The 23036-nt window shown below is 47.5% G+C and overlaps 1 protein-coding gene across 2 annotated transcripts in view; it reads right to left on the bottom strand.

The window, feature by feature from the left end:
- Positions 1-858: 858 nt before the first annotated feature.
- ABRAXAS2 (abraxas 2, BRISC complex subunit) overlaps positions 859-23036 on the bottom strand; it is a 291880-nt gene continuing 269702 nt past the window's right edge. For both annotated transcript variants that reach the window (XM_078644029.1, XM_078644030.1), the window contains exon 9: positions 859-2306. In XM_078644029.1, the coding sequence (XP_078500155.1) occupies positions 1846-2306 (461 nt within the window). In that variant the 3' untranslated portion in view covers positions 859-1845. The remainder of the gene's footprint in view (positions 2307-23036) is intronic.

Genomic DNA, 23036 nt, shown 5'->3' with positions numbered 1-23036 from the left:
ATTTGCCTAAAGATTCATGAAGCAAAAAACAGGATGAGTGATGAAAACAAGCTTGATACCCAATTTCAGTCTGTAGAAAATGGGTTGAAGAGCTTTGACCTACTAACTGGAGAAAATAAGCACAGTCACTGAAAAATGCAATCAAACTCCTTACCGGTCTAAATCTACTCTAACAAATGGAAAATGCAGAAGAGACTTGGCAGGCGTCCAATCCAATCCATCCAGTTGGGAGACATAGGTAAAAACAAGCAACCTGGCAGGGCTGGCTAAATGGTGGGACATGTATATATGGGATGGGTGGGGATAGCTTTACCCAAAAAGATCTGAAGGGTCAGTTTGCGGTCATGTCACAATAATGCAGAACTTCCAACAGGTAGAGAACAGGAGAGAGCAGGATAAATGAGGGAGAAAAGAACAGGCTCAGTAGAGGAATAAGATGAAAGTTCAGGACATAAAGGGGAGGTGGTTAAAGCAGGCTAATCAATCACGATTACTAAATCCTTATGGCATTGGGGGGTGAGGGTGAAGGGGTCATCCTGCTGTCCTTTGGGCAACAATCCATGTACTGTTACAACCTAGACAAGCCATGAAAATAATGTTGATACAGAAATCAGGTAAAGGAAGTAACCAGGCTTCGGTAAGAACAGAAAGCAACAATCTGACATCACAAATTAAGCCAGACTGGCACCACTCATGAAAGATCTCTGCGCTGCAGGTACAGGCAGTAAAAAGGCACGAAGAAATTGAGAAAATGTTCTACACGGACTGTGTTTCAGTCCCTGTACCCTACCAACCTCAGTTAAAATGTTCATAACATTGTTTACAATTTCCTCGAAGTAATACACTGCATAAAATGTGTTTGGTGGAGTCATAGAAATTGTATTTAATAGGTAATTATAAATAATTAGATCTTTCATATGAACAAGTTAGTTACTCTGTAACACTAGGTTTCTTTGGGGATTTCCACTGTCATCCTGGGAGGTAGAATTTAGAATGTGGAAATCCACAGAGACCCTCAATAGAAATAAAGCTATTTCATATCTAAATCCAGTCTCTTATTTTCACATGTGGCAGCATAGCTGCATGTTCACCAGGCCTCCCATCAACCCTTGCTCTTTCCCTTGTTAAACCAGGTGAGACGGATTGTGCTAGAGCAAACAAAATGAGAACATTGTGTGTAAAGGCATCTAGAGTGTAAGAGACTGGAAGCAGAGGAAAACACCAGAGGGCCAGGTGACATGCAGATATAAAGGAGAGTAAGACAGTGGACTGAAGGAATTATTCCTTTCTATATTGCCCTTCAAATAGTTAACTTAATTTTCTCTGGCAAAGCAAAATTTGTCTCTCGTTACAAAACAGCTACGCAAGCTGCAAGTGATTTTCTTCCCTTTTCGACTGTGGCTTCAAGGCATGATCAAAGTGCAAGACGCACGCCTGTTTCAAGGACAGTGCTCAGAGCAGACGCTCAATGCAGGGGCTTCCTCCCCATCACGGGGCTGGCATCTCACTTTTCTTACTGGCTTAAAACAACTTATGGCAACAAAATCTACCCAGTTCTGAAACAAGTCTAATTTCACAAGATGTCCAGAAAACCACACTGGCATTAGTATACAACCTGATTATCCTACAGACTTCATTACAAAACTCGCAAAATGCAAGCAAGCCGTGGGCACCACTTGGGTGCGGCAATCCATATGGCAGCATGGCCACACAGAAAGGCTTTATTTTTATGCTCATTTTCCCCACCACGTCCAGAACCTGCGAAATCCTCTTCATGAGACGGTGGTACAGAAAAAGCTCATAGCTACCACGGCTGATCGAGGTGCCAATGCAAAAAACTTTAGCTCAAATCGGGGCAGCTGAAGTATTTGAGTCCCCATCCGGCTGCACATCAGGTCGAGAATCTTGTACCGGAGAGACTTCTCCATCAGAGCCCTCAGCAGGAGAGTCCTCATTATCGCCACTCCCAAGTTCTTCAAGAGCTTCCTCTGTAGCTCTTTGGGGTTGGTGTACAATTGCCTCCTTTGAGGAATATTTAAAACCAGTGCTGATGGGATTATGGCTTGAGGATCCCACTGCCTGAGGTCGTGGCATGTAAGGGTTATTTGAAGTGTGTGCAAGTCCCACTAGGCTGTCCTGGCTGCTCACATCCAAATCGGAGTACGGAGGGGGAAGGTCAGAGAACCCAGGCTGCTCCAAATTGCACTCCTCACTAGTAGAACGATAGCAAGATCCTTCCAGCAACACCAATGCAGGCTCCATGTCTTTTGCAGGAACAGGTTGACTTAAAATGGCTTGCTGCCGTCCTAATCAAGAACAGATTAGAATATTAGAAGAAAAGTCAGTTTGTTACATGTAGTACGGCAAGATTTAGCACTTTATAAGAGACAAAACTTGAATGTACTGCTGCAATCAAACGAGATACTGATAAGGATTAACCTTCAGATCACGATTTGCTAAAAACATTTTTCAGAGGTATTTTGAATATTTTCCTAAAGAAAATCAGCAGGATTCTTTTTGCAGTGGTTAAATAAAAAGATTCCAGAGCTAAGTGTATCACACCTTCAAACTGTTTTGACATTTTATCAATTTGAGAATTTAGCAGTCTACGGTTATTTTGGGCAGTTGACTCTGTCCCTGTTGTAAAGTAATGGGCAGTCCAATGATTTGATTGTTGCTGAACAATCCGAACTGAAGATGGTGTCAAGATGTATATGTTGCAACTATGGCATACAGCTGTTTGATAAAGCATCTAACAATGTATTTCTATGTGCAGAAATATGCAGTACTTATTAACAGTATCTAAAAACAGTGCAGGCATACAGATGTGCGATGATTCAGGTGGAATGGTCAGGCAAAGACAGAAGCGCACAAGGTAAATGATGGGGTGCTAGTATTGAAATAGAGTATGCTATCTGAACAGGTACTGGATGGAGTATCTAAGCTTTCTGTGCAGGTACTGGATGAATTATCTTAGGTGTGTATTTAATGGGAATAAGAATTACATACAGCGTATATATTGGGTGTGTAGGTATTGGACTTGAAATGTTAGATTTGTTTTTACTGAATGGATACTACTGGAAATTGCAAGTGACGTGAGCATGTTGTGTATTACGCTTAATGTTTAATACTGGGTTTATACATCTTAGGAGTGGGCATTACATACAATATTCCTAGAAATCTGAGTAATGGTAGGTATTTGGGCAATGTATAGATTATTCCACAAATTTACTGGATGGAGTGTTTAAAATAGAATATATATTATGTTTGCAGGAACTGGAAAGACTGTTGGTTATTCAGGCACTGGAAACAGTGTATCGGATGTGTGAATATCTTAATCATGTTTGCATTACCAAGTAAAGTGTCTTGATTTGTTTTGATCTTATTAAAATCTTTGTTTCCAGCACTCCTCAGTATTACAAAAAATATACTTAATTTTTGCTTTCCTAACCGCAGAATGCGTGGAGTTCATTTACAGGTTTTTACATTTTGTTGTATGGTGTAAAAAAAAAGAAAAACAAACATCTTACAACCTTTCCTTTCACATTCGTTGAACTCCTGCAAGATTGCCACACAAGCCATTTTAAAAACACCTCTCACTTTGCAATCAGAGAAAAAAAAGTAAACACCAATCCCCATATTAAAAAGAAAAACAGCAATTTGTCAGAAGACATAACCTAACATTTTATCTATGTCTTTGAAGCATGGCCAATGTGACAAGATAAGCAGAGAATTTAAATGCATCTTTATTTCTTGCTCAGACTTTACCGACCAACCAAAAATCGGCTTGCAATCCATACTTTGAGACACGCTGTTCTACAGTATTAATGAGACATTAATAGATGCAATATTTTTAGTCATGCAAGCACTGAAAATTTGTCAGTTGTGTTGGTTATAAAACAAGTATAGGACTATTTGATAGAGTATGATAGATTTCCTTAGCTGGCCTGGGAAGCAGGAGGAAGAATCATCTTAGTGATTTAAGAGTGCCGAAAAACACTCCGTTGAGTTTCTTAATTTACGCTGAGAACCGAAAGTCTTCTCCAAACCATACCCCCAAATTCTTGGCTGGGGTCCCCACAGAATTTGGTTGAGGAAAGTCAGTTGGCCACAGAGATTCTCTAAAGGCAGGAGGGAAATGACCAAACAAAAGGACCTCCGAATTGTCCTCGTTGCACTTCAGTTGGGCAAGTGCAAGCCACTGAAACACAGATGCAAGGCATTTCTGGGCCACTTCGGTTGACAGGTCAGAGTCTTTCCAGGTAAATAGAAGCTGGGTACCATCAGCACCAGCTATTATTTTTGCCCCCAGCTCCTCTGCCAGGAAAATCAACCGAGTCAGGTAAATATTAAAGAGCAGAGGGCTCAAAGTGGAACCCTGTGGGACCCCCGTAGATATTTTCCTGGCAGCCGATGAAAATGAATATGCTACTTACCAGTATGCATCTGTTCTTGGCATGTAGGGCTGCTGACATTCATATCTATAGCATAGATCGCTGCCTAGTGTTGGGTCCGGATGATTGCACATTGTTGTCCTGGAAGAGTCTTCGAAGTATCACGAGATAGGTGGCTCCTTCCCTGGACTACAGTGCGCATGGGCATCGACTCCATCCCCAGATTGTTTTTAGCCATTGAGGCGAAGATTGAGTGTAACAGTGTGAGCGATGACCATGCAAAGAGTAAGTGTAAATTCTGCAGCCGCCGGGGATGAGGGCGGGAGATATGAATGTCAGCAGCCCTACATGCCAAGAACAGATGCATACTGGTAAGTAGCATATTCAGTTCGAGGCATGTGGGCTGCTGAATTCATATCTATGATTCAGAAAAGGGGGTGGTGATGAACAGAGTGCCTGAATTAAGCAGACCACTCTTACCCAGTCCAAAGATCAGGGCTTGATCCATCACCGTTTTTTAGCTCACTGCACCATCCCAGCTCAGAACTTGGCTATATGCAAATTAGTCTGTTCCTGTCCCAGTGCATGATGGGAACAGGGCAAACCAAACTACCAAGCCAATTCTTGTACTGGGAAGGAAACAAGCTTCCGGGGACCGGTTTCTGCCATTTCAGGCGTCTTCGGCCCGGCTTGCTTGAATCCTGATGGTGCAATGAGCAAGGGACTCACATCTGAGTATACCCTTCCACGCTTATGGTGGACAAAATGATTCAGAAAAGGGGGTGGTGATGAACAGAGTGCCTGAATTAAGCAGACCACTCTTACCCAGTCCAAAGATCAGGGCTTGATCCATCACCGTTTTTTAGCTCACTGCACCATCCCAGCTCAGAACTTGGCTATATGCAAATTAGTCTGTTCCTGTCCCAGTGCATGATGGGAACAGGGCAAACCAAACTACCAAGCCAATTCTTGTACTGGGAAGGAAACAAGCTTCCGGGGACCGGTTTCTGCCAAGTTCATCACCAACCCCTTTTCTGAATCGTTTTTGGCTACTATAGGTGTGGCAGGGTATACTCAGACATGAGTCCCTTGCTCACTGCTCCATCAGGATTCAAGCAAGCCGGGCCGACGAGGCTGAAATGCCAGAAACCGGTCCCCGGTAGCTTGTCTCCTTTCTGGTGAAGAATTGGCTTGGTAGTTTGGTCTGCCCTGTTCCCATGATGCACTGGGCCAGGGACAGACTAATTTGCATATAGCCAGGTTCTGAGCTGGGATGGGGCAGTGAGCTAAATAATGGTGATGGATCAAGCCCTGATCTTTGGACTGGGTAAGAGTGGTCTGCTTAATTCAGACACTCTGTTCATCACCACCCCCTTTTCCGAATTCATATCTATAGCATAGAATGAATAGCAGTCCCTCCATTAACGGCGGCCGCCTGTGCCAGCTGCAGACGTCTGAAAAAGTGTCTTAAGAACAGCCTGCCCCACAGCTGCTTGGAGTGCACATCTACACAGTAGTGTTTAGTAAATGTGTGTGGTGTAGACCATGTGGCTGCTCTACAAATATCTTCCAAAGGGATATTACCCAGGAAAGCCATGGAGGCCCCAACTTGCGGGTTGAGTGGGCTCTGGGGGGGATCGTTAAAGTGCGCTTAGCCTTGTGATAGCAAATCTGAATACACTTAACGATCCATCTGGCTATACCTGCTTGGGAAATGGGGTTGCCTTTGTGCTGGGCTGAAAAGGCAACGAAGAGTTGTGTCTTCCTAAAATCTTTGGTCCTATTGATGTAGTACATCAAAGCTCTTTTGACATCAAGAGTGTGGAGCATTCTTTCGGCTACTGTCTCTGAGTTTTGAAAGAACGCGGGCAGCTCAATGGTCTGATTGACATGGAGCTGCGAAACCACTTTAGGAAGAAATTTAGGGTTAGTGCGCAGCACCACCCTGTTGGAGTGAATTTTTATGAATGGCTCTTGTACAGTGAGCGCCTGTAGCTCACTAACACGGTGCAGAGACGTAATGGCAATGAGAAAAGCCACTTTCCATGTTAAGAACTGAATCTCACATGAATGTAATGGCTCAAAAGATGGACCCATCAACCTGGTGAGGACCACATTGAGGTTCCATACAGGAGCTGGCGGGGTCCTGGGAGGGATGACCCGTTTCAGTCCCTCTAGGAAGGCTTTAATGGCAGGCACTCTGAAAACGGAGAGATGCTGCCTGTTTTGGAGATAAGCCGCTATGGCGGATAAGTGTATCCGAATGGAAGCATATGCTAGATTGCATTTGTGAAGATGTAGCAAATAACAGATGATGTTGTGAGTGGATGCATCTAGCGGGTTGATGTTGTGTTCAGTACAGTAAATGACAAACCGCTTCCATTTCACTGCATAGTAGGCTCTGGTGGTGGGCTTTCTTGCCTCCCGTATGATATCCATGCATTCAGTAGGCAAGTCAAGGTAGCCAAACTAAGACTTCAGGAGCCAGATCGCCAGGTTGAGCTGTTGCGGATCTGGATGCTGAATGTCGCCACGGCCCTGCGTCAAAAGCTTGGGTGTGAGGTGCAGCCTTTGATGCGGTACCACGGAGAGTTCTAGAAACGTGGTGTACCATGGTTGGCGTGCCCACGTTGGAGCAACCAGGATGAGTGTCATCGAGTGTTGCTTTAGCTTTCGTGCCACCAGCGGTATGAGAGGTGCTGGGGGGAAAAGCGTACGCAAATCTGCCTGACCAGTTCATCCATATCGCATTGCCCTGCGACTGTGGGTGAGGGAACCTGGTGGCAAAGTTTTGGCATTTTGCGTTTTCCCTTGTGGCAAACAGGTCTATCTCTGGATGACCCCACTGCTGGAAGTACGGGTGGAGTACTGATGGATGTATCTCCCACTCGTGCATTTGGTGGCTGTACCTGCTGAGCAGATCCGCCATCTGATTGTCCTTGCCCGGGAGGTGTTCCGCCATGAGGAAGATGTTTCTCTGAATGGCCCACTTCCACCTGCTCTGAGCCAGATGAGACAACTGTGGAGAGTGCTCCTCCCTGCTTTTGAATGTAGTACATGGCCGTCATGTTGTCCATCCAGATCAACACGACTTTGTTGCACAGATGTACTTTGAATGCTTTCAATGCCATGAAGATTGCCATCAGTTCTAGGTAGTTGATGTGCATCTTCTTTTGCTGCGTTGTCCATAGTCCCTGCACCGTGTAGTGGAGTACATGAGCTCCCCATCCCTGGAGCAATGCGTCCGTCAGGATAATCTGTGGCACAGGCTCCTGGAACGGTCGGCCCTTGCAAAGGTTGTGTGGATTCCACCAATGCAGAGAGCTGTATGCCCGACCGGTCACCAACACTAGGTCGTTCAACTGTCCTTGAGCCTGCGTCCACTGATGAGCCAAGCATTCTTGGAGCGGACGCATATGTAGCCTCGCGTGCGGGACTATGAAGATGCAGGAGGCCATCATGCCTATCAACTGCATGAACACTCTTGCTGGAAGCGAGTGCTGCGGTCTGAACTTCTGGATCAGTGACTGAATGCTGTCGATCCTCACAGAATTTGGTCCAGCTGTGGCTGCCAGAGTATCGATCGTCGCACCCAGATATTGCCGCACATGGGCTGGCTGAAGGTGCGATTTGGGATAATTCAGTGAGAATCCCAGATCGTGAAGAAGGTGAATGGTGTGGGACATGTTGGCGGCGCACTGCTGGGCCGAATTTGCTTGGACAAGCCAGTCGTCCAGATAAGGGTAAACGTGAACGTTCTGCCTTCTGAGGTGCGCACCTACTGTCGCCAGACATTTTGTGAACACCATGGGCGCCGTGGTCACCCCGAAAGGTAGGACCTTGAACTGATAATGCCTACCCTGAATGGTGAACCTGAGGTATTTTCTGTGTGATGGATGCAGTGGAATGTGGAAATATGCATCCTTGAGATCTAAGGTTGCGAGGAAGTCTCCCTGATTGAGCAACGGGAGAACCTGCTGCAGTGTGAGCATAAGAAAGTGTTCTGACAGAATGTACTGATTAAGGGGTCTGAGGTCCAATATGGGTCTGAGGGACCCGTCCTTCTTTGGGATTAAGAAGTACAGGGAGTACACTCCCGTGCCTTCTTCCCCCACCGGCACGAGCTCGATTGCCCCTTTTTGCAGCATGACGAGTACCTCCTGCTGCAATAACTGCAAATGCTCTGTGGACATAGGACGGTGTTTTGGTGGCATGTTGGGTGGAGTGGATGTCAACTCCAGACAATAACCGAACTGGATAAGTTTCCTGACCCACCTGTCTGTGGTGATGGATTTCCAGACCAGCAGGAACTGCTGGAGTCTCCCCCCCGACAGGTGTAGTATGGTCGGGGGGCAGCGACAGGGCGTCACTGTTTGTTGGTGGCGGAGGAACGGGAGTTGTTGTTTCCACGACCTCTGCCCTTGGTGCTGTTGCCTCGATAGCCGCCTCTACTCTGCTTGGTGTAAGAGGATTGCGCCCCACCTTTATTGTATTGCATTTGCTGGGACATCTGGCCTCTGACAACACCTCTATTGCCTGAGCGACGAAAAGTACTGCCCCGAAACTGCTGGGACTGGAGAGCCCCCATGGACTTTGCAGTCTCAGTATCCTTCTTTATCTTTTCTAAGGTGGTATCCACCTCAGGACCAAATTACCTATCTGGGTTTACTGGCTGATTGAGGATGGTGGTTTGTATCTCCGGCTTGAAACCGGAGATTCTAAGCCAGGCCTGACGTCTCAACATCACACTGGTGTTAATGGCTCTGGCCGCGGTGTCCGCCACGTCCAGTGCACATTTAATAGAAGCGTTGGAGATGAGCTTCCCTTCCTGAATAAGCATCTCAGCTGCCTCTTTATACTGATCTGGAAGATGTTGTAACAGGGTCTCTAGTGTGTCATAGTGCCCCCTGTCATATCTGGCCAGGAGTGCCTGCGTGTTTGAGATACGCCAGATATTGGCTGCTTGAGCCGCCACCCTCTTCCCTGATGCCTCCAGCACTTTAGATTCCTTGTCAGGGGGAGGAGCATCACCAGTGGTCTGCGAGTTCGCCCTCTTCCGGGCATTAGAAACAACCAGAGAGTCCAATGGCAACTGGCCCTTGATGTAGGTAGGGTCGCCAGGTGCCGGCTTATATTTCTTTTCAATCCTAGGGTTGATCACCCAGGCCCGTGTGGGTTCCTTAAAAATGTCTGCAGCATGTTTCAGAACCCCTTTCAGCATGGGGAGAGTCTTGACAGTCTTTTCTGCTGTGGAAAAGGTATCAAAGAGGAAGTCCACTTCGATAGGGTCAGCATGCAGCTGGACGTCGTGGTTTTTAGCCCCCCTTTCAATGAGAGCATTAAATGCAACCGAATCCTCAGTAGGAGAGGTCTTGACATTGTACACCTGAGGGTCCTGGGCAGTCTGCTGATCCTCTGGGTCACCTGCATCTGCCCATGAGTCTTGTTGATCCTCAGGATCAGTGTTGGCAGGAAAGTTATACTCCTCGTCATCACCTTCTCCACCCTCCACATCTGAATAAGTGGGTGAGGGTGTAGCCACTCTTGAAGTCCGTGGAGCAAGCGGCTCCACTAGAACTGGGGATTCTGCAGCAGGCTTCTTGCGCTTCAAAGGAATCGTGTAGGACTCCAAAGGCTGGGTTGCCGTGATCTTCCTCTTGTAGAGGGTAAGTTTCCCGGTGTCGGCGTCGATATAGTGTTCCGACTGCTCCTCCACCAAGGGTTGTCGATGCTTTAAGTTCCCAAGCGGCTGAGAAGGCTTCGACGCCGTAGACACTTGCACGGGCGCTTCGGCGACCGACCGTGGTGCGAAGGCCTTTGGTGCTACCTTCGGCGGCAACGTAAACAGGAGCGGCGTCGAAGATTTTGGCGTTGTGGCAGCTGGCTTCGTGGTGGAAGCATCCTTAGGAGTGGGCGCGGAGGCCTTGTTCCTGATGCGTTGTAGAGAGTCTGATACCTGCTTCGTAAAGGAAGCGGACGGTTTCGTCGACCCGACAGATGTCTTCGGTCCCCCAGCGAGTGAAGACTCTAGCGTCGATGCCTTGGTCTTATCCGGCCGAGGTACAGGATCAGCCCTTTTCGGCGCGCTGTGCTCACCTTCTGTGCCGACGGCCTTCGGCGCCGACGTTTTCGTGTCGGGGGCCTTGACTACTGGGTGTGGTGCCCCGGTCTTCGGTTCGAGGCCCTTGGCCGATTTTGGCTCGGCGCCCTTGACCGACTTCGGCTCGGCGCCCTTGGTCGACTTCCCCGGGTCGACAGCCTTCTTCGGCTTCGGCTGCCCCGACGTATCGGAAGACGAGGAGGCAGCCGGAGGGACAGACTTCTTCTGTTTCGACGGCGTCTCTATTACTTTCGTTTTCGTCGACACCGAAGGTTTCAGTTTCGTTTTCGTTTTGACCAACGTTGGCTCCGCAGAAGTGTCCGTAGCCGGGCCCGTAGGCGAGGCCGTGGATCTGGGTGGAAGGTCTTGGGTAAGGCGTGTGGCGATCCCTCGACCTGAGCCTTAGTGATTGTTCGTTCGGGGCTTAGCTCTTCACATGAGCTATCTTCCGTGGCCCCATAGGCCTCATTGTCGTCTCCTACCTCGTCGACGACTTCTTCTGCATCGACCACCTCGACGTCCGCGTCGTATTCGTAGTCGATCTCCGCCGGAGGTGAAATCTGCATATGAACTTCCTGTTCGTCTGCTTTTTCTCTGTCGAAGATGTCTACCGGTGCCGGGGCCGACTGCCGGGCCTCCTGGCGCGCCAAAGTAGAATCGTCTTCTTCGATCGAAACCTGGAACAAGCCATACAGTTGGCTTCATCGTGGTCCGGCGACAGGCACTTGTTGCACACCGGGTGGACGTCGATGTGGGGGTACTTAGATCCGCACACTGGACATTTCTTGAACAGACTCCGTTCCATGATGTGTCGTCGAACGTTTTGCTGCGTCGACTGGGCCTCGAGCACCGAAGAGCCACGCAACTCCTCTGGACGTCCGACTCGGGAACTGAGCCGGAACAGAGCTGGGCACCGAACGCAAAACAACACCGACGGTATAGGAAAAGGCCTCCGGGCCTTAAGCAAAGTCTATATGGATGCCGAACTGGAGATGTCGAATATACATCCGAACCCAATGGCGGAAAAAAACAATCTGGGGATGGAGTCGATGCCCATGCGCACTGTAGTCCAGGGGAGGAGCCACCTATCTCATGATACTTCGAAGACTCTTCCAGGACAACAATGTGCACTCATCCGGACCCAACACTAGGCGGCGATCTATGCTATAGATATGAATTCAGCAGCCCACATGCCTCGAACAGGTGGCATCCAGACCTGCTGGGTGCGTTCTTCCAAAAAAGATTTCAGCCAATCCCAGGCAGGACCAACAATGCCAATGTCTGAGAGCCGAGTGAGAAGTAGTTGGTGGGGCACCGTATCGAAGGCGGCATAGAGATAGAGTAGCACCAGAGCTGCTCTGCCGCCCGCGTCCAGACATTCCCTTATTGCCTCAGCCATTTCCACCAGTGCAGTCTCAGTGCTATGTGATGCCCTAAAGCCAGATTGCTCCGGGTGTAAACACTGGATGCTTCAAGCTGTCGAAAAACCACCTTTTCGCAAACCTTACACAGTGCCGGGAGGAGAGAGACGGGGCTAGAACTGGTAAGTTTAAGCGGATCCAAGGAGTTTTTTTTTTTTTTTTAAAGTGGCAGAAGCTTAGCCTGTTTCCAAGTCAGGGGTAAAGTTGCAGCCTGTAGGGACAGACTAATAATCGTTGTAACCTCTGGAAAGACCACCTCAGCCACCCCAGCCAAAACCCTAGCTGGGCAGGGATCAGTTGGGGAACCCGACTTGGGAGATCCAAGAATGGCCAGTGCATCAGACCCAGCTATGGGCATGACCTTCGTAAAAGAAGACGCTGAAGGGGTGGGAACTGAGGGGAGCAGAGGAGAAAAATCCCTTGACCCCCGGATACCCATCCCCAGGCTGTCTTGGATAGTTATTCTTTCAATAAAAAAGGAAGACCGCTCCTCACACCATTGCGATGAAGCTGGGAGGACTGATTGTTCAGCGCAAGGAGTCAGAAAGCTTCTAACAATGGAGACAATCTCCTTGCTATTGTTGTTGGCCTTGGCAATCCGCTCCGCATAAAACCTATTCTTCGCCTCCCTAATGGCTGCATAGTAGTTGCTCTGGGCTTTCCGGAGAGCAGTTTTGGCCAGGGGGCAATACTCCCAACGCCAGCGATGTTCAAGTTTTTTGCAACCCAATTTGAGCACTCAAAGAGAGTCAGAATACCAGGGTTTAGATGGGAATTGTCCCGGTCGTTTATTTGGTCGGAGCTTAGAGGCAGAGTCAGCCTCTTGGTTGATCCAGGTGGTAAAACTCTCTACCGCTCCTTCAAGACCAAAGGCTGCCGGCGGGCGCGAGAGTAAAAGGGCCTTAGAAAGAGCTGGAATATCAATCTTCCGAACCGGCTTACTTTGGGCCGTGACTAACGGGCCAGGAGATTTCCCTATGGCCCAGGAGAACCGTATCAAATAATGATCGGACCAAGTGACCTGAAGGGGGTCGGTAACAGACATGGCAAAGTTGGAACACACTAGATCAAGCATATGTACTCCTTTGTGAGAGGGAGACAATCCACTGGGTCAGCTGTGCCAGATCAAACAGATCCATGAGTTCTCTTGAATCGGGAACCTCCGGGCAATCTAAATGGATGTTTAAGTCGCCCAGGAGGAGGAAGCATGAGAAGCGGAGGGCACGGGGAACAATGACATCATCCAGGGCTTTCAGGAATGTTCCGGAAGGACTAGGGGGGCGGTAAACTAAAGTGCCACCCAGTGTGTAATGGGAGGACATAATGGAAAAGTCAAGGGTCTCTCCATCCACTAGCCCCGCAGATGGCTCGCTGGAGAAAGCCCAAGTGTCCCTGAAATGAATGAAATGAAATGAAATTACATTTCTTAAGCGCATGGCTGCCCAAGAGCGTCCCAGCGCTGATACACCCAGCTAGCTTCCAAGATCCTCGGACAACGGAACTCATATTCCTGGTGGGAAAAGAAAAGTCTTTAAAGATTTCCGAAACTTCTGGAGACAGGGTTCCAGACGGAGGGCAGCAGGAAGATCATTCCAGATCTTGGCTACGTTCACAGAGAACCTCCTGCCTCCTGAGCGAGTTCTCTTTACTCTGGGGATGGTCAGTAAATTGCTCCCGTCAGAGCGGAGGGAACGCGAGGACTTATAGGGGCATATAAGGTCCCTGAGGATAGGGGGGCCAATTCCCTGGAGAGACTTAAAGGCGATGGAAAGGGCCTTAAATTTAACTCTCTCCCGGATGGGGAGCCAATGGAGAGCTCTAAGGACAGGCTTGGCCGAAGTTCTTTTTGCAGTACCTGTCAGAACCCTGGCCGCCGCATTTTGTACTCGCTGGAGGGTGTTGATGGCTGATTCAGGGGCACCGAGCAGCAAGGCATTGCTGTAATCCAGCCTTGACAGTATTAGTCCCTGAATCAGGAGTTTCCTTGAGCTAAAAGGGAGAAGAGGCAACACCTTTCGGACTGAGCGTAGCAAACCATAGCAGATCCCTGCCACTTTCTTCGTTTGTACTCTGAACGTCAGGTCGGGCTCTAACCATACTCCCAAGCTCTTAATTTCATTCTTGGGTTGGGGCACCTCACCCAAACAGGGGGGCCACATGGTTTTGGGGAGGGAGGAGGACAGGTTGCCCACCATCATAAGTTCCGTTTTGGAACCATTGAGTTTCAGCCGAGATTCTGTCATCCAGGCCATGATACCAGTCAGACAGCACCCAAATCTTTCTGCCGCATTTTCATGGTGAGATAGCGAAACGACAAGCTGGGTGTCATCCGCATAGGTCACTATTTTCACCCCGAAAGGTGAAACCACATCCTCCAATGGGGCCATATAGATATTAAAAAGCGTAGGGCTCAACGAGGAGCCCTGCGGGACTCCACACTGGAGGGGGATCGACTCAGACTCGTTAGTGCCATCATAGACCTGGTAGGACCGACCATTCAGAAAGGAAGTAATCCAGCTTAAAGCATGGCCAGATATTCCCATCTTAGTAATGCGCTGAATAAGGATACCGTGATTAACGGTATCAAAAGCCGCGCTGAGGTCTAAGAGGACCACAGCCGCGGAACCTCCTGCGTCAAGAATGCGTCTGGCTTCCTCTACTACAGCAATCAGGGCAGAGTCAGTACCCTGCCCAGGGCGAAAGCCTGTTTGCGAGTGCTTGAGCAGGTTGTGCCCTTCGAGGAATGTAGACAACTGGCGGTTGACAACCTTTTCTGCAATTTTACCCAGGCCAGGCAACAAAGAATTAGGGCGGAAGTTCGCCAGATCGTAAGGCTCAAGTCCCGGCTTTTTAGGGAGAGCCTTAACCATCGCCTTCTTCCAGCTAGGGGGAACTTCCCCACAGCCGAAGGAGGCGTTCAGGAGATCCGTGGCCCGCGAGGAGATGGTCTGAGCAATCCGCTTAAGAATATAGATGGGCATAGGGTCAGAGGGGGAACCACTTTTAAGATTAGCTAATTCTTTGCGGAAGTCTTCCTCAGTTATGGGTGTGATAACTTCCCACAAAGGGCTCACACCACTCACGACCTGCGTGGAGGACTCAGAGGGAAGAGTACTAAGAGGAATACTTTGTAGAATTTTCCTGACCTTGTTATCAAAAAAATGTGCAAGCTCATTGCATCGAGCTCTGCTCGTAGCTTGTGGCAGTGAGGGAGAGGGGATGTTCAGGAGTTCCTTAACTATAGTAAATGTTTCTCTTGAGGAGCTGGAAGCAGTCCTGATTCTCTCTTCATAAAAGGTCGCTTTCGTGCGGTTGCAGGCTAGCTTATACGCCCTCATGGCTACCTGATAGGAAACTTTACTATTAGTAGACCAGTCTTTCCGCCAAGCGCGTTCCAGACATTTGCAGACTTTTCTAAGGTCACGCAGTTCAGCTGTGTACCAAGGGTTTTTAAACCCATTACTTTTCTTGGTACTACACTTCTTAGGAAGCACCAAATCCAATGCTTTTAGTAGCCAATTATGGAAATTACAATCTGCTTCAAGGGGGTTCAAAAGCGGGGCAGGAATAGATTGTTCAAGGACAGTGGTTAGGTCGTCATAGGACAGTTTAGACCAAGGTCTATGAGAGGAACGAATAGAGCCTTTACATTCAGATCTAGAATCCGTCATGATTGTCAAATTGAAGGGAATAAGAAAGTGGTCTGACCAGGGGAGGGGACATGGCGGTGAGGTCTTCAGGAGTGAAACGTTGGATAATAGAGGGTCCAATAAATGACCCTTCAAATGCGTGGGTTCATTATTGTGCAGGATCAAATTACATGCTTCAAGGATCGGCCAGCAAATCAGCAGCCACCTTATTTCCCCGGTCCTCCAAGTGGAGATTCAAATCTCCTAAAAGAAGGAAATTGGGGGCTGAGGCTGCCAGTGTAAGTGCTGTCTCCAGCAGGGAACTAATGAACTGCTTGATCCCACCAGGAGGTCGATAGATTAACAGCCCTGACAGCGAGTAATTAGGGGAGAGTTGGATGGAAAACCTAATGCTCTCTGCATCCGAGATCTTGCCATTTTCTATCCTGCAGGCTAGAGTCTCCTTATAGATTATAGCTAGCCCTCCACCTATGCCGCGAGGCCTGTGCAAGCACTGTATCGCGTAGCCCTTGGGCATAGAATTAGCTATATCGAACTCAGAGCTATCAGTGAGCCATGTCTCTGTAAGAAACAGAGCATCAATTTTAAGATCCTGGATCATTAGATTAACTTCATCCGAATGCTTAACCAGAGATCGGCAGTTTAATAGGGCAAAGGACAGGGAAGAGGACGTCAGCTCTCCCTTTGTAGACCCATTGCCAATCTTGGGGCAGTGAGCACACCGTCTATATGGTGCGTCTGAACTAACTGTGTACCAACAATATTGACTGGTAACAGGTCGGAATGACAACAGTTCGTCTCTTGAATAGGACAAGGGAAGCAGTTTACCTGTGGCCAGTAGGGTACAATCGGGCAGAGGTTTTGGCCCTAGGTCCGTGCTGGCCCGGATGGGCCCAGACGGGCTTGCCTCTGGCGCGCCATCGGCGCGCCCGCTGCGCCCGCCCGCTGCGCGGACGAGAATTGGCTGCCATAAATGAAGTGCCGGTTCCAAGAATCGCCCGAGCACTAGAGCGCTGAACCTCCAACTACCCCCAAAATGGCGCCTGAAAAGCTTGCGCCCGGGAGGACAGCGTGAATCGACCGGGGCCCTAAGTCGGCCCTTAGAATGCAAATCGGTCCTAAAAGCAAATATGTGGCAGTCCTGGAATTGTAGCGGTGCAAGAGTAAGCCCACAATGTTATTAATAAAATCACACAGTTTCAAGTAGTAAAATGATCAATGTTAAAATTCAGTATTTTTTAAATAAGGCCTGAACATCACTGCATCCCGCCCCCCCTTCCCAATTCTACGATCTGCTCTCACAATTTTAAAGCCCGCAGGATTGGCCAGCTCAACCACAGGGGCACAATGTTCATTAAGCCAGGTTTCCCTTATAAGTAACACATCTAGATTTCCATCAGAGAGAAGCTCATAGATGTCCGGAGCATGTTTCACCATAGAGCAGGAGTTAATAAGTGCAGCTAGAATCCTGTTCTACCTCTCAATTTGAGTAACAGAGGCTAACGGCTTAATATGGAAACAGAATTGGCTCGTGGGGCGAGTCCTATGAAAACTACGGAGGAAAGCCCACTGACCCCATATTCAATATGATGTTTTTGAGCTGGTTTTCCGACTTCTCCTCACCTCCAGTACTAGCCTCCAGCTGGCCCGGGCTCCCCACCATGGGTGTCACAGTAGTCTCAGCAATGTCCTGGGATTGTCTTGGGCTAATTCCATGCTAGCGTTCATCTGCCAGGCTATCCAATGGAGTAAAACGATTGCTAAGGGGAACTGCCACTGAGCCCTTCCGCCCCAAGCAAACCTGTAACAGGCTTCCTCCACCACCTCCCCTCTGCGCGGGTACTATGCGCCTTGTCTGCTCCATAAACTTAAAATAGGAGTGTAGCTAGGGGGGAGGTTTTGGAAGTGAGCGCACCTCTTTAGACCCACACTGCCTTGGACTCCCACAATTTTCCCCGCTTTCCTGGTTGGTGAGAATGTAATACCCTCACGAGCCACCTGCTCCTTTGCTCTCAATCCCTTCGCTTTCTTTTTCGGATCAGATCTGCAGTTGATACCTGTTCCTGACTTGCGGGGTTCATGGTGCAATGGCTGGAATATCTCCTTCACCAGCACCATTACCTTTACCACTCATTACTTGAATATTTTACACAATATCAGTTCCAGCCCCTCCACGAGGCCCTTAGATGTAAAGAGTACCTGGGCTGATGAGATCTTTTCCATCAGTGTCTGCTGTGTCTGTAGTGGTTGCACACTATTACCACCCCCTTTCTCTCTCAATTCCTTCTGGGGGCAGGAGCCAGAATTCTCCACTGACATGAAGCCATTAAAGAGCTCCCGCACCTCTGGTATCTCCCCGCAGTGCTGCTGTATCTGCACAGTGCTGGCTCTGCCTCCCCCAACTGGGAAACCGGCAAACACCGCAGCAGCCCGTGGCCACCTCCAAAGGACTGATGCCCAGGCCCAGAGGTCCTGACTCAGTCCCGCACCTGGTCCTATCCACGAACCGCCAAACACATATAACAGCAAGGGTAACTCCCGAATCGTCACCTCAAAAACGCCGAAAATTGCCCAGCCTGCTTCCACATGCTGTCCGGTCCAATCAGGTAAGAATTAAACAAGTCAAACCCGCATCTCTCTCCCTTTGCGAGCTCGCACGACTAGCGTCAGCCCGCCGCCATGTTCCCCGAAACCTCTAGGAGGAAATTAGCAATGGTAGCAGAATATCTTAAGAATAGTGGGGCACAAATTATAATGCTTCAGGAAACCCATTTGGAACTTGAGTGCGATGCCTCTTTTAGGAAATTACGCTGGGTTCAGGACGTAGTGTGCTCTGATCAGAGAGGATCCACTTGGGGGGTGGCCCTAGTTATCAAGAGTAACTGAAAAAAGACTACTAAATTCTGAATCCGACACTTCTGGGAGATGCTTGGTGGGTAGCATAGGGATTCAGGGAAAGCCGCTAGCATGTGCTACATACTATGGTCCACATTGCGACTCCCCAGATGCACTAATAGAATTGGAAGCGTGTTTGTAGGAAACCACGGCGCTGATCATACTTGGAGATTTTAATATAGTTCTGTGTAAGGAGCTGGATAGGGCATCTAAAGCAAAATACGTTAGCTCCCCCAAAACATTCGCCTGCCTAAAAAATATGATGACTGAATTTGGTAGATGCCTGGCGTAAGAGGGCCGGGATAGGTAGGGGTTTTACCTTTTACAGCAAAAAAATATAGCCATCATTCTCGTATTGATTATTTCTTGGTGGACCAGGGGCTGTATAGTGGTGGGGGGTCGTGGTGTGTGGGGGGTGGTGAGGTGCTATAACGCATGCCCCTGCAGACTCGCCAGTGGTCCTATCCCTAAATTATCGGCAGTTGATGGGGGAAAGAAGGTCGACCCTAGATAGGACCATTTTGTTAGAGCAGAGGGTAGTATCAGATTTGGTGGATTGAACAGCGGACTTCTATTTTAATAAAAATTCTACCAGTTTACAAATTTCCTGTGATGCATTTAAAGTATATATACGGGCGGTAATTGGTTCCATCATGGCAGGCAAGAGAGGTTCCCAGGGCAGAAGGATAAAGAAGCAATCACAGAATTAAAGATCAAAGAGCACGAACTTCAGAAGGCCTCATTGGAGGGAAATGCTAGGGTATCAGCACTCTGAAGAGAACTGGAAGATTTTCTGGCGGAATATGAAGCTCACTTAGAAAAAAAAAATACAGGAGGGATGGAAGGTTAGTAAACTCCAGCACTTCTTGTATGGGGAAAGTGTAGTTCATTAATGGCATGGAAGGCTAAGACAGATAGACCTAGGAACTCTATTTCGAATCGGACTAATCCAGAGACTGGAGTAGCTTTAAATACTAATCCAGAAATTAGAGGGGAAGCTTGGAGATATATGTGCAGTTTATATCAAGCGGATATACAACCAAGAAAAGATTGTATAGAGGCCTAGTTAAAGGGGATAGAACTCCTGCAATTAATCAGTGTGCAGAAGCAGGTCTTCGAGGCAGAGATTACAAAGGAAGAAATCAGGGGACAATGTAAGAAAATGACCATTGGGAAAGCAGCTGGGCCAGATGGCCTTTCGGTAGAGCTATATACCCAAATCATTGATGAACTAATTCCATCCCTAAAAGATGTATTCAATGCAATATATATGCAGGGTGAGAGTGCACCTCTATCTTAGTCAGAGGCAACAGTGGTCTAAGTTTTGAAACCAAATAAAGATCTGACACGAGCAGATTCATACAGACCAATATCGCACTTGAACAACATTTTCTCAGGGATAATAGCGTTGAGAGTAGCACAGGTTATCAAGGGCATTGTAGATCCAGATCAGAGAGGCTTTATTCCAAGGAGGCGGTTGAATGAGCTTACATACTTGATGATGGTAGCAATTGACATGGCAGAGACCCAGAAATTACCTCTAACCGTAGTTGCGGTAGGCGCAGCAAAGGCTTTTGACCAAGTGCACTGGGTATATCTATGGGAAACCCTTAAAAGTTTCGGATTTCCACATATTATAGTGAGGGCTGTACAGAATGTCTATCGCCTCCCTAAAGCCAGGGTGTTTGTCAATGGAGAGATTTCTGACTGGTTCCATATTACTAGGGGTACGAGACAGGTATGCCCCCTATCTCCACTTCTGTTTAACCTGTACATTGTGCCCTTCGCACAGCAGATTAGATCAGATCCCACAATAATCCCCTTCAAGGCATCTGGGATTGTGGTAAAATTAGCACTGTATGCGGATGACCTGACTCTGTAAACCACCAACCCACAGGCTGCGATCCCTAACTTGATGGATAGAGCGCAGAATTTTGGCAAGGTGTTAGGTTATAAGGTCAATGTAGATATGACTGAAGTGATGGCTTGGAATCAGGCCAATAGTAGTAGGGGGGCAAGAACTATCTTAACACAGAAGCTTGGAGAAATCCCTGGAGTAAAAGTGAGTCAGGAGGTAGGGAGACTGCTAGTTAGATGAGGCAATTTACCATTAAACATATATGGCACAGTTAATCTTATTAAGATGATCATCCTACCAAAAATAACTTTTCTTTTTAACTCTAAACCATTGACATTTCGGAGGGAGGCCATAGCTAAACTGCAGGGAAAAATAGGTAGCTTCATCTGGGCATCAAAGTGACCTAGGAGAGCATGGAAGAAACGGAGAAGGCTGGAGGTGGGCGGATTGGCCGTCCCGGATCTGTTTAATTATTGTTATGCTTTCCACTTTAAGAACTTTCGCATGTTACCAGACAAACCAGATGGCTCATCAATGGGGAGACTCTTTGAGGCATTGCTTTGGGATCCAAGTCAGGGGCAGCACCACTTTTTGTTTAAGTACGGGGATCTGAGGTTTAAGATTTTGAAAATGGCCCTAAAAACTTGGATTGAATTTCGAAAGAGGTTTGGGGTACCAGATAACTTATCTTTGGCACTGAATTGGGATTGCCTGGGCACCCCTGACTGTTTGTTAGATCAGCTTAGTTAACCCTTAAAATATGCGGGTTTAAGTTACTGGGCAGATCTCAAAATTGAGTCTTGTCTGGTAGGCTGGGAGGTGGTCCTGAGTAATGGTACTAAGGGACAACTGACGAGGTTCAAGTACTACCAGCTACGGTCCTTGTAGGCCGCCCAAGAGTGGGTTGAGGAGGATGAGGATATATGGTTAGAACAGGCAATGAGAATTAGTCCATTAAAAAAGGAAGTTTCAATCTGGTACTGGGCCTTTCTGGAGGGAGATAACAGGTTAATGGCTATATCATCTGTGGGAAGAGGGATATGGGGAAGGAGATTTAATCCAAGTATGGCAATCCTCCATTCTACGTGCAGTGGTGAAACCCGCTTTACTTAAGAGAAACCACCTGTTTACAACACATAGGGTGTATTGGTCGCTAGCTAGGCTCTCAAGAGTGACTGGGAAGGATTATGTATGTCCCAAGTGTGAACTTCCTTTGGCAGATTAACTACATATGTTCATGCAGTGCCCAAAGATCGTAGCCTTTTGGATGTTGGTGTGAAACTTCATAGAGGAAGTGACTGGTCAACAGACAGAGATAGGCTCTCGACTTCTATTCCTTAGGCTATGTTCAGAAGCAGGTCTATGAGTAAATCCTGCCATAACAAAATTTGTTTTTTATGTGATTTTATTGGCGAGGCGGGACATTTGCAGACTATGGAAATCCGATAACGCCCCTCTCGCTGTTGACAGTTTTAGAAGGATTAAGTTCACAAGTCAGACTGATATTGCTTGTGAAGCCAGGAGTTTGGAGAAGGTTTGGGCACCGTATGCAGCTTGGAGACAACAGCTAAGCGGGTCCAATGATCAAGCCTATATGCTGGCGGTCCTGCCTCCCCTCCGTTTCTTTCTTAATACGGGAGGGAGATGAATGTAAACAGCTGCATTTTTGCAGGGACATGCTTATAAGCCCTCTCCGAGGGGTAAGAGCTGTACAAGCAAGAAAGCTGGCGGAATGGGGACACTATAATCCTTTTTTTTTTTTTAAAAGGGCACCTCTTTTTGAAAAATAGAAGCTCATGTCTTTCATGCCGAGGACACATTCATATGCGAAATAAGCTAGCTTGTTGATCATCACTCAAACTTCTCCGACGAGGCAGTAAATTGTATTTCACCCCTTGTTGAATTCTTGTCGTAAGTGGAATTTATCAACAAGATTATCAGATCAGTAATCAGATTAGCACTGAATGTCACAACTTTAATTGTATTAGATCTCTGTGCCGCATTTCATGCTGTCCATCATCCTGCGTTGATTAATAGGCATTGTGCCATAGAAGCGATCTCTTATGCCTCAAGATGGAATGCATCCCCTTTGTCTGCTCATTTTCAGGAGGGTGATTGATTCCTTTCTATGCGGATTTTGGATTGCTTAAATGTGAAGAGAGCTTCATGGATTGTCCTAGTACTAATGCATACAAGGTACCTCTGAAGGATCTTGTTACAAATTCTGGCATAATTATATACGTCTATGATGATAATAGGCAGCTGCTTGTTAGATTAGCTTGCCAGAAAACATTTAGTTATTCTCAGATAAAACTAAGGTTTTCATGTTTGGTGGGGCTATTTCTGTTTGGCTATCTGACTAGAAGTCTATTCAGCTTGGCTCTGCTCCAAAGCCAGCTGAAACCCTTTTAAATCAGATTAACAGATTACTCTTGCCTGGATTGCGGGAAAGATTTGCAATTAGGCAGTTCCAATTACTTTCTGAATAGGGTGTAGATGATTTTGAGTTCTGCAACTAGCTTGTTGCTTGGCCAATGTAAATCAGAACATTTATCCGATCAGCTTGCCAGATACATTGGTGTAGCCAAGATAGTTTTGTTTAAAACATTTAACATGATTCATTATTTCATCATTCAGCAAACAAAAAGTGGCTTACGGTAAATTTAGGCACCATCTTCCCTCACATGTTCTACCTTTCTGTAACTCACGGACTGGTTA

The sequence above is a fragment of the Lissotriton helveticus genome, chromosome 5_1, assembly GCF_964261635.1.
Source record: "Lissotriton helveticus chromosome 5_1, aLisHel1.1, whole genome shotgun sequence".
NCBI classification, from domain to species: Eukaryota; Metazoa; Chordata; class Amphibia; order Caudata; family Salamandridae; genus Lissotriton; species Lissotriton helveticus.
This window is presented reverse-complemented; position numbering and strand designations above follow the sequence as displayed.